At 39.5% G+C, this 12,946-nt stretch overlaps 1 protein-coding gene across 1 annotated transcript; it reads left to right on the forward strand.

Annotated features, from left to right (window-relative positions):
- The first annotated feature begins 5,393 nt into the window (after positions 1-5,393).
- LOC120113132 (F-box/kelch-repeat protein At2g44130-like) lies at positions 5,394-11,188 on the forward strand. Its single transcript, XM_088720260.2, has one exon. The coding sequence runs from the start codon at positions 9,728-9,730 to the stop codon at positions 10,925-10,927; it is 1,200 nt and encodes a 399-aa protein (XP_088576386.2). The 5' UTR covers positions 5,394-9,727; the 3' UTR covers positions 10,928-11,188.
- Positions 11,189-12,946: the final 1,758 nt, after the last annotated feature.

The following is a 12,946-nucleotide window of genomic DNA, read 5'->3' on the forward strand; positions in this document are numbered from 1 at the left end:
AGAATTCATTTGATTAAGATCACGTAGGCACTAACAACAGTGCTGAGGGCCAATGCAATTACCAAACTTTTTTTTTTTTTTTTTGGTACACAGCTAGCTTGTCACGTAGTTTGTGTAACAAAATGAGTGCAGTCTAGGCCCTCTACAAAGTGGCAACCAAGTTTCCCCTCTCAATGCTTGCCATGAACAGCATATTTTAAAATTTTAAAATAATTATATCATCTAATTTAATGCTGTTTAATGTATGATATAATACAAGCTTAAATGTATGAATGTGTTTTTCTTTGTTAGTCCTATAATAAATATGTGTTATATTTCCATTTTCCAAAAATCATACCCTAGGAACGTATAGCAAGAAACTTCAAAATGGAATAAGGATCGAAAACACATCCATGAGAAAGTTGAAACTTTGTGTTAGAATTTCCTTTTGAATCAGACCACTCATGCTACTTGTGTCGATCCGTGGAGCCAGAAAAAAAGTTTTTTGTGCTCTAAAATTCTTTCGATAAGCACAATAGACTCATTTGGTGTTGCTTAATTGTCCTTTTCTCAATGATCCTTGTGGTTTCCAATGTGAAACCTACAAGATCCTGACAATGAGAAAACATTTTCATCACTAGACTGTTTGTTTACAATTTCTCAAGCCATAAACATACTCCTTTGCCATTTTAAATTCTTGAATTGTTATCGATGCTTCCATATGTTCACACATCTTAAACTTTGATTGATTGGCGTTTTATGTTTTTTTACTGCTTCGAAGTTGTTCTTGATGGTGGCTTCTGGAATAACATTTTGTTTTTCTAGTTTTCGCCATGGCTCGAAGGATAGCCGGTTATAGTTAGGTTTGTGGCTACTAAAATAAAAACATCTAACAATCATCACAATTGTCTCTAGAATTTATAAAGCCAGTAAGAAAATGCAAGAAGACAATCAGTCTACAATTATGAGAAGGTGATTGGCAGGAATTTTCAACCATCAACAGGAAAACACAAACTCCTCCACTGCTGTTGCTGTTTAATTCTGATAGTTCCATCCAATACACAAGACTTTGAAGGTCACACGAACTCTCCCATCTTGTGCGTTCTGACGTCTCAAGAACTTCAATAGTCCAGAAGCAATAACATAAAAATTCTGGTGCAACCTTATCAGATTCAGACTTACAGCATCCATCTTCTCATAAAAATAAGAAACCTAGCTTTATAACCTCTAAATAATTGATGGCCCCAGTCAAATTTATGCAGCCCCAGTCTATCGATGGGACCATTCTCGAGATAAGGATAGCTTCAATCAAACTCTTCTATAATATTCTATTTAATTTTGTTTAGATGTCTACTTTGTTGCTAAGAATAAGGACTAGTGCAGATGCCCAGTGAAGAGGTCCAATCTTCTTGCACTCCATCACAACTACAGTGACCACTTCCCAACTTCTTTGAACAAAAACAAGAGTTAGCTAAGTTGGGCCAATAGTGATGGAATCTTTTTCATTGATAGATAAGCTTTTAAGAGGATGGCAGGGATTTTGGAAATGGAAGCACAAATCATTGAGGAAATAAAGGCCTACAACTACAAGTTGCGCCAAAATCACCTTCTAGAAGAAGGTTGTCATATTCCACTGCTTTAGTGGAGCATGTAAATTTTCTAGGTTGATATTTTTTTTTTTTTTGGTTTAGGCTTTGGTGGTCCTTTCCTCCAACTCTGACCTATTCCTTTTTTACCTTTTTTTTTAAACAAATATTGTCACAGATATTATCACTGCAAGATTGTATGTGGTCAACAGAAAACAATAGAGGTGGTATTTGGTCCCATATTCAGTGAACTAAGTATTGGTCCATGCCAAAAATCTCATCCATATCGAAGGATTTCTTAGAAAGTTAAAGAGATATTTGTCATTTTTACTAGGTTATTTGTAAGGTTGCTTAAGTTTGACATGCTGCAGCTTCCAATTAAGCTTATATCCGGCATGAACGTTGCCGTATCATATACTTCACCACCTCATTGCTATTTTATAATATATGATATTGTGTGCGAAAAAGAATCGTGTTGCAGAATCCCTTCCTAATGAGATTGATTGTGGGCCTGTATTTTACTGCCTATGATTCTTTGCTTTATCTTGACTTTTCACAAGCTAGATTAGATGGCATGTGAATGCTTATACTCAACCCTATATTTCTTCTTAATTATTCATGTATTTGATTCTATCAAGAACACATAAATTCTAAGATATTATCATTAAAAATCATAAAATCTTGGTATTCATTTAGTCGTAAACCTTTATCTATATACAAGGAGGTGAAAAAAAGTCAACCATCATGTGGAGAAGTATTTCATGAATGAATTATGGATTATAAAGGCAAGGTTCATGCATATACATGCTTCCACAAGTCTAAAAAAAGCTGTTTGCCGCCGGCACTTACAATTAAAATACTAAATAAATAACAAATTTTTGTTGATATTTACATTTATTATACTTATATTTGATAATTTATCAAATCTATACTTACATTCGGTTAAATTAACGGCATTAGTAAAACCATTTACCTTATACTAAAAGTTGAACTTATTTGTAAGTGGAGAGAAGGATACACATATTGTCTTATATTTTTGAGTAGCTGTTAGGTTATTTAAAGCTATCTTTTTTACCATTTATAATTTTTTTTCTATCATGATATTTAGATTCTATTTAAAACTAATAGTTTGACTAATATTTTGTTAAATTATTGGATAAAAAATAATTTTTTATAAATATAACTTATCCAGATTAAAGGAGGGTTTGTAAATTATTTCCAACTATGACCGTACCTCCGCATAGACTTGATTTGGAGTCTTCTTGCTATCCCTTTATGCCCTGCCGTGAGCCCCTTTTTCTCCGTTTTATAAGCCATTACCGTTCAAGCTAATGCTCCCATTGCCGGCTTTGACGGGTTCGTAATTTAGTTTCCTTGGGCCCTGTTAAAGTGTCCATTTCTTTCTTTCTGAAATGACTCTTCATCACATGGTATGATCTTCATGGGGCCCGTCCACATCATCCATGAGACCATGAGGATGAGCGGGTCCCACACCTCGCCATGATACATCATACACAGCAGGTCATCATGGCCCTTTGTTCACGTTCATGTATGTTGCTTTCTTCATCAGTCATCACATCACTCCAACATTTCAGAGCTATTTTACTGTGTCCAAAGGTACTTTAGAAAGTCCACAAACATATATACATATATATATATAAACATATATTATATCTTATTTTAATTATTAAATGTAATAATTATATTTATTTACTACAAACCAATATGACTTATGTAAAGTAAACTGGTATTTAAACTAAATTAGTAAGATATAATCGAGATAGTTAACTTAAAATATAGCTTGAATAATGTTAAGCTTTCACTATATTTCTTAAATGAGCTGTTCATGAGCAGCAAAAAGTTTAGCTTGAAATTGAATGAGCTGGCTCTCAAGCTCAACTTGACTACAAAATGAGCTTGAGCCCTTTATGCCCCTAGCTGTATCTGTTTCCATTATCCACGTCAGGAGACTACGACTTAATTAATAAGCCTACTTAGGATGTAAAATATATGTGAGACTGAGGGCATAAGAGACATAATGCATCTGCGAACCTGAGATTTACTTAATGAACTGGCATGATACTATGTCAGAGAATTAAATGGTTCTGTGAATGTGGTTCAAGATTTAGATTCTTCCGGCTTCCATCATTGCGCATGGCAAGCTTAAAAAATAATAAAAAACAACAGAATCAAGGCCTGCATGGCCCATCTGATGTGGACTATTTGGTACATGTTTAATATTGGACTAAACATGTATCCAGATGGATATACGCATATTTATATACGGATCTATTACGGATATATATTTAGTTCCATATTAATTATATACTGAACAAATTTAAAATTTTAAAAATTAAATAATATTTTTTAGCTAATTCTTTTAAGTAAGATTCTAAATTGTTACCAATGATATTAAAGTAAATCTTGCCCATGGCTAATATGGACAAAAAAACACCGCAGCATAGACCTATTTGGGTGGACCATTATAAACTGATTATAGTATTATATTTGAATAGATTTTCATTTTTAGCCTGGTAAAAATGCTAAAGCTTATAGTATTATGGCGATGCAGGAATATATTCCTACAGGCCATGCGTCAGGGATCGGGGTCCCCAGTGCTTCGTCAGGCGGCTATTCGAGCGAGCTGTCTTGCCTACCAGATTTGGCTGGCCAGGAACGCTCGCCTGTTTGGTGAACGACGCATGTCACTGCGATTCGTGGTCGAGAGTGCTTGCGCTCGGGCGGCTGAGCTGTGTCATACTAGTCCTGTTGGAGGGACCTTGACAGCTCGGGACATCTGGGGTTCCCACCCTGCCTCGGCAGTATCCCGTACGGTATTTTTCACCTGGGAACCCCCACCCCCGAGTTTTCTTAAGGTCAACTTTGATGGGTCTGTTCTGGATGGTGGTTTGAGGGGAGGCGCGGGTTTTGTTATTCGGAATCCGTCTGCTAGGGTCGTGGCTGCTGGTGGCAGTCAATTATTTGATACTTCGGTTCCATGTGCGGAGCTGAGTGCAGCCTGGGCGGGCGTTCGCTATGCCCGATGCGTCCTACGGGCTAGGTCTATCATCCTGGAGGGCGACTCAGCCACCGTTATTAGTTGGATCCAGGGGGGTCCGAGGGGTGGCGGGTGTGACCATCCCCTGCTCCGGGACATCTGGGCCATGGCGAGGGATGGATGGGCCTTTCAGGCCACGCATATTTACCGTGAAGGTAACGGTGCTGCGGATTGGGTAGCTGCGTTTGTAGCTTGTCACTCCGGAGACACCTTATGGCTTGGTGATGGGGAGTTGCCCTTGGCACTCCGAGGTATTTTATTTTTCGACTTTATTGGGTCTATCCGCTCTCGCCGGGTATGATCGACCCGCACTAGCAAAAAAAAAAAAAAAAATGCTAAAGCTTAAACAGAAAAATATGTGAGAACTCGTACTGCTGGCATGTGTCTAATTCTATATCAAATATGCACCAGATAGATTCTGGATACTTATATAGAACCAAAAAAAACTAAATAAGATATTATGACTACTTTTTTTTTTTTGAACGAGGACCTGAATTGTTACATTAACCCTAATGTCCAAGAATTATAGACTTTGTACATCCAGACATCAAAGCTTATTATCTCATTAAAAATAATAACAATAATAATTAGGCCGAGCATTAACTCAAACTGCATAGACTACAAGATGGAAGCTATGATCACAATTACTAATTTTCCACCAATGAAAGGTGGCGCCTTCTAACTGCTCTAGAAAGGAAGTGTTGAAGGAGTCCCAAAGGTTTTCAAGTGCAACACTTTCATTTCCCTCCCACTTTGTACCTTATATTGCAAGTCAGGATCAAGAAAAGTACTGCATGCCTGCAATGCATAACCACTTCAGCACTAGTGCACATGCCAAAACGTGACCTTCTAGAACAACCAAAGTGGGGGCCGAAAAGTAAAAAAAAAAAAAAAAGGAACCTTGTGGTGCTTCTAAGTATTTCTTGCCCTATCTTCTGAGGAAGCCATTAAAGTAGGACTCATGATGATGTGATTTTTATTTTATCCAAGGGCTAGATTCCAAAAGGTGGAGTTCCTGTCATCGCAGCACAAAGCTGGAAAGCAGGAAAGCTGAGAACTCTAATAGAAAAGTTAGGGTGGTCCGGCCAGGACAAGAACATCTCAACCCAATATCTTGGTCCGGGTCCTACTATGATTTGGACCACAACCCACTTCTTCTAGAAGATCCTAGAAGAAGAATACAACTTTGTTTATGGACTACCTCTGATGCCCCTTCTTCTGGTGCATCATATAGGTTAACCTCTCCTACTTATCTGTGTTTTGGGGCCACATAGTATCCTATCTCATAGTGCAAAACATATATCTACTCATGACTTTCCTGTAAAGTTACTTGTGGTACTCTCAATCACATGATATTTTAGTGTGTTTATTATGAAATCATGGAGTTGTGCTTCAACTTAGCTCCTTTTCTCATAATGTGGAGCTTACATGAATGATTTCTTTTCCAAATCAAAGCTTCTTTTCCTTTATGAACTTTTTATGTGTGGGAATATAGGGATACTGTCTCGCTTGACTGAATGAGAACCCTCCAACTTGTCTTCGCTCTTCAGTAATTATATCAGCCCTCTTTTGCCTATGTATCTACCATGAGATATCAATGTAGGATCACATGAAAGGACCATAATTTGGTTCATGAAAACAAAGCATTTACCCAAGCAAAGGCTAAGAAATTAGTTATTGGCACATCTAAGGAGAAAAAGGAAAAGGAAAAAATCAATCCATACACCTTATAAGGCTAACGTCGTATAATGTATAGGCCTACTCCATTTACCTTCACTAGATCTTTAAAACTCATGGAGTTCATTAAATCAATCTAAAATTTTCAATTTCTTGTAATCATTTCTACAACAGATCATATTTAAAGAACATGATATGCATGCAACTAACGGTCACATCTCTTCTTTGTTAACATGGGAAATTTTGATATTATTTATGTGAAAGGATTGGTGGCATCTTGATCAGAAGTGCAAAACAAAGAAGAAAAAAAAAATCCCGGAATATATATGCCGTGGAAGATCAAAAGCCGACCATTTCACCATGGGAACCAGACAACCAAAAATAAACTAAGTAAACAAATGACATAGAAGTTGTATCTACGCAATGAGCATTGAAATTTCCAAAGAAACAAGTTTCGTAACAAGATGGATGGAATAAACTATGAAAGTTGACAGCACACCTAGACCTCACCAATGGTGTGATGCCTTAGCACCTTTGGCTGCACTTGGACAGCACACCTTGTACCCCTCAACCACAATCATCTAGAATTTGGCTATTATCCTATGCACTTTTTGTCCATTTAGATGCAAAGTCTCTTTTCAGATGTAATGCCCTGAAAACATTTGATTAGTATATATGACCCACTTTGAGCAGCATCAGATGGAAGAGTCTTTCCCTAAGGAAGGAAAAAAGAAAAGAAAAGAAAAGAAAAGGGAAAAAATAGTTCATGAAAGATGCAAAACTTCCAAGAGACATGGTTTCATAAGCAAAATAGATTCTTAACAAGCAATGCTACATGAAACCTTCAATGCTTAAATTATTATTACTAATTTTGAAATATAGCACCATGCATCATTTCCGTTCTACATTCTAACTAATTTATGAACAGTGGATTATGCAGACCGAGTCATTGCTTTTCCCTTCAAAAATTTTCACTTAACTTTGCATTGCATCAGCATCCCCACTGTGATGTCCGGCATCTGGAACTTTTAATGTGGGCAATCGGGTAACAAAAACTATAGATAGAAATTTTAATGTGGGCCATCTTTGCCTTCAAGAATACTCCTTACCTTCCATTGCTGTGAAGTCGTCACAGATTCTATATCAGCAAGAAAATCCTATCCAAAAGGTTTGTGTAGTCATAATTATCTTATCCAGATATCATTTCCCATCGAGCAATACTAGACTAGATACAATGCTCCCAAACAACTAGCAAGAATCAAAGTTAGCTCCTCAGAACTTCCGCCTATATGGAAGGCCAACACCCAGGCACATGACCATCTAGTTTTACTGCTAAAACTGATTAATTAGGCACAAATCCTGATTTTTCATTATTCCCTTTGAGTGTTGGTTTTAGTTATAAAAAAAAAATCCATCTTTCCTCAATTTAATAGACTAAGTCGTTGGGTGTAGACTGTAGACCAATTTCTACAAGTAAAGACAGGAGTCATCCTACCATCTCCGTCTGTATTCAAAAGTAACAGTTTAAAGAATTCCAGCCATATGCTGAGAGGTTAGCTATTTTGCCCACCATTCAACTCTTCTACTTATAAAAAATGGAGATCCATATGCATGTCCCTTCAGAGTTCAGACCAATGGAGAGCTCCATTTGGACGCGTGTAGTTTAAGTTTTTTTGTTTTTGGCTCATAACGTTATTTTAAGTCAAGACTCCCCTGTAGTTGCGTAGTATGTGGGCACCTTTTTGATGTACTAGTATGTGAACACTTATTTTGATGGAAAAAAAACATTAGAAATTTATACCTAGGCCTTGGCTGATATCAACCCCTGTACCAATGTTTAATAGGTCAATGGTTAAGTCAAGCCTCCTGCTTTTCATCATTTTCCAGTCTTGGAGCCCCAAGATACTTCTCTCACATAACAAATCAGATTACTTAAAATTCAAAGATAGGCATTACACAGCCCCAAACTTGATCCAAGTGCCTGAACTGACCTAATGCAACATGTTTTATTGGTCCTTGGAAATTACCAAGTACATAAATAACCTACTTGTAACTCATGCTTCAATGGCCTATCAAGTAAGTCCACACTTATCAATTATACTATTATGAAGCAGTCCTAGATTTAGAACCTTTCAAGCAGCATTCATACAACCCAAGCATGTATCTTGGCACTCTCTCTCTCTGAAACCATGCCTTCTAGAACATTAAAGTGTTGCCTTATCTAATGTTAAGATTCATATAAAGAATGCCATAGTGAGGAAAAATCTTCAAAGATAAGTATGTCATTTTTTTTCGAGATAACATCAGTATATAAATCTTTCATTTATATTCTAGATTCAGAGCCTTGGTTATAAAACAAACATTAAGCGAGCATTTGAGAGGGAGTTGCGTAAGATACTGGGCTAGTTTAGACTATCATCATTAATTTAAGTAGAAAAAGTACTGATCGGTCGCAACTCTAATAAACTTTTCAACGAAATGTAATATTCTGTCCCCAAATTTGTCCAAAAGAGGGTCACCATCATAACGACCTTCACATGCATTTCTTTTTCCCCTCCATTTGGCACCCTTAGCATAGTTTTAATTCTCCTAGCCTCTATTTCTTTTCCCCCCTCCATTTGGCACCTTCAGCATAGTCTACTCTTTCTAGCCTATCTTATAGATAATGAAAGCAACCCACCATACATGATGATATCCATCCATTAGACCAAGACGATCAATTTCATGCAACAATGGGAGGAAGAGAAGGTCCCACTCCCATGGCAACTCACCCAAAAAATCCTCCAAGTTCCAATTTTCAAAGGACCTATTTTTCTTTTACCTCTACTTTTGTATCGGACTAAGGAACTCAAATAATACCTTCTGACTAGCCACTTTATATGTAAGTCGGGACCCGTCATAAACTCATAATTATCTCCCCAAATCAGAGGTCGTTGGATTAAAAGAGATCAATTTCCTTTCTCATAGTTATCCACCGGCTCACTCTTTTTGTCCCTTAGCGAGTTCAGTTGTGCCCACGGTGACCACTTCTCCATCATATCGTATGATTCTAGAAGCTTTTGCCGGTTCCTCCAAAGCCCTCTCTAATGCCCCCCAACACCATCCCATGTTCCAAGGCATTAATTTACGCAAATCAATGAAATATTTTTTTTCTCATATTAGTCCGATTCCTCTACGAGCCTAATCCTTTTGAAATTGTCGCCACTCCCCCCACCTCACTCTCTACAAAGTCCCCTCTCTCCCCTTCCACTTCTTCCCTACTTAAACCCCAAGTCCCCAACCCCATCCTTCCCATTCCTAAGCTTTCCCCACCACACACTCATAGAAAGATTTTATCAAGAGCTAGTGGATTAAGAGACATACAGATTTAGATAGAGTAAACCCCACAAAATCTATAAATAGATATACAGATAGGGGTGGTATTAGAATGAGAGAGTGTTGTAGTAATAAGAGAGAAAGAGAGATGGGAGGAGAAGAAGAGAAGGCTTTGATTCCGGGCTTACCGGATGACATAGCTTTGGACTGCCTCGCCCGAGTCCCCCACCGATTCCACTCGAGCCTCCGTCCCGTTTGCCGGCGATGGCGGGATCTGGTCACCGCCCCCTTCTTTTACGAACACCGGGACAGGATTGGTTCCGCGGAGGACCTGATCTTCCTCGTCCAAGCCCTCGTCCCTGTAGGGAATGGGCATCAGGAGACCGCCGGTGAGGTTAAGGAACAAGGGAAGGAGATGGCCGCTGCCGCCACCAAGTGCCGGCCGCCGGTGTATGGATTGAGCCTCTACAACGCGACGCTCGGGGAGTGGCGCCGCCTGGCCGTGGCGGAGCCGGTGCCGATGTTCGCCCAGTGCGCGGCGACCGGCGGGAAGGTGGTGCTCGTCGGGGGTTGGGATCCGGTGACGCTGGATCCGGTGGAGGAGGTGAGGGTTTTGGATCTGGTGACAGGGCGGTGGCGGAGGGGTGCGGCGATGGTGGCGGCGCGGTCGTTCTTCGCGTGCGCGGCGGCCGGGGGGAGGGTGTTTGTGGCCGGGGGGCACGACGGGCAGAAGAACGCGCTCCGGTCGGCAGAAGCGTACGACGTGGCGACCGACCAGTGGGCGGCGCTGCCGGAGATGGCGGAGGAGCGGGACGAGTGCCAGGGGGCGGCGGCGGCGGCGGCGGGGGGGAAGTTCTGGGCGGTGAGCGGGTACGGGACGGAGAGCCAGGGGCGGTTCGACGCGGCAGCGGAGTGGTACGATGCGGAGGCTGGGGAGTGGCGGAGGGAGGAGGGGGTGTGGGAGGTGGGGGACGCCGGCGGCGGGTTCGGCGGAGCGGCGTGCTTCGCGGCGGCGGGGGAGTTGTGGTGCGTGGATGTGTGGAGGGGTGTGAGGGGGTACGATGGGATGGGGAGGGGATGGAGGGCGGTGGCGGGGGTGCCGGAGATGCTGAGGTCGAGCCCGTGCGCCGCGGCGATGGGCGGCGCCGCAGCCGGAGAGAGGGTTTTCGTGATGGGGGCGGAGGGGGAGGGAGCTCAGGGAGGGAGGCACGGCGGTTGGGTGTTCGAGATGGGGAGCAAGAAGTGGACGCGTGTGGAGACGCCGACCGGCTTCACGGGGTTCGTCTACTCGGCCGCTGCGGTTCGGCTTTGAGAGTCCGTGAACCGGCCGGTCCGTTGGTATTTTTGTTTTTCTGGAGTTATCTTCTTAATATTAGGTTTTAGATGATGGTATTAGTAATAGTTTTTAATTATGACTGTGATTAGTAGCAGCTGGGTACACATGGTATATGAAGCTTGGGAGTTGTGAAAGGCTTATGCAGTAGATGAGGATTGAGGAGAGAGGAATGACTACTGTGTTTATGGTCATTGGTGAATGTTTATGATGAATGGGCAATATATGTCTGCTTTGATATATTTTGGGTTTCAATGATCTACTTTTCTCTTGAAGTGTGATTATTTATTTTCTTGTTCTACACTTGCCATCATCTATGTTTTCAGTTTGTATCAATATCATATAGACAAGATATGCTTGTTGGTATGTGATTGTATGCAACATCAGTTTGTATCTCACTTGTATAAATTGAAGTATCTTGGGGCATTGGGTGGAACAATGTCAAAAATTTGTCCCTTCTGTCTCCTATGTTTTTCTGTTTTTAAGGCCGAGATTTCAGTTAGCACCAACATTAGGTAGATAAGATATATACTCACTGGTATATGATTGCAAGTAACTTTGGTGGTTGATATCTTGTTAATACATATTGAAGTATCTTGTGGCATTGGATGGTTAATAAGTTAATTGTTGGAGGTTTCACCAAAAGAAAATTAATATTAAAGAATTATTGCAGGATTTTCTAGCTTCCATTTATTCAATTTAAATGATTTTTTGATTGTTAAATATTGAAATCAATGCCTTAAAATCATTGTTAATATAGGTTTAAGTATATCAGGCGGCTAGAGATGAGTGCTAGAAACTTTGAACTTTAAAATTCAAATATAATGGTCCGATTAGGTCGAGCTAGTATCGGTCTGGGCTTAGGGGATATGTTTAGGGCTGTGTTTGGCAGCTTTCTTTGTATTAATTGTTTTTCACTTCTATGAGCCCTCAGCATTTAAACAATTATATTTTGTTATGGAAAATGGATGAGAATCTACAATGTTCTGTACTGACATATGTTTACATACATGGAGCGTTCTTGCAGAGCGAGCTTTCTTCCTCTCTGTATGGATTATGTTATGTTAAGGGAATAATATTAAGAATCAGTGGAATATTGTGGACATCTTTATTCTAATGATGTATTCAGACATTGGAAAAATTATCAGGTGTTGTTAGCAAACATGAATACATGTAATGCATGTGTTGGAAAATTTCTGCTGTATTTTCAGATAATTGACAATGGATTCTGGTTTGGTAATTGTGTTGTTGAATATTAGGAATAATCTTCTGCATTCTCTCTTCTTTTAGCATTCTTGTCAAATCCAAGATTTTCAAAGCTACAAACCTCTATTTTTAGCTGTCAGGTGGTTTGCTTTATTCTGATCTTTTATAACCAAATTCTTCTTTTACTTTGTTGCTTATTATCTCTTATTTTTTTATGACTATGGGGAAACTGATGATCTTGTTTGTGGTGACTGCTGGTGGAGTTAAAACTGGGAATGCTCTGTAAGGATTGAATCAGAAGAATCAAGAATGTGATCAAAACAACTGAGAGAGTATGATCCTCTTCATCGAATGTGTAAATTATTATAATTCTTCTCATCCTATGTATGCTGACACAGCAGCAGAATAAAATGCTTAATTGGCAGTAACAGCAGATCTTTCTATTTAGATAATGGTTTCAAATGGGATCTGCTATCAGAGTATCTTGGCACTTTGAAACCTTAATATATTTGTTGCTTCCTACAGTTGGCCAGCTGGTCTTTGATGCATTGGAACATATCCTGTATTCCAACTTCAGAACAGAGCGTCTAGAAAATAGAATAGGAGAAGATCTACTCTAGTTCTTAGTGTTATTTTTTGGCTTATTTTAACAATTGATTCAACCTATTAAAATTTTTGGCATTTGATCTTTGTTTTTAATTTAATATACTTACTTTCATGTATTACTTTATCTTTTATGTTCTATTGCATTTCTTTCTTTTACAAAAGTCTCATATGTTTAATTTTACATTT

Source organism: Phoenix dactylifera, chromosome 4 (assembly GCF_051530095.1).
Source record: "Phoenix dactylifera cultivar Ajwa chromosome 4, Ajwa_hap1_PhDact_Kaust_v1.1, whole genome shotgun sequence".
In the NCBI taxonomy this organism is placed as follows: domain Eukaryota; kingdom Viridiplantae; phylum Streptophyta; class Magnoliopsida; order Arecales; family Arecaceae; genus Phoenix; species Phoenix dactylifera.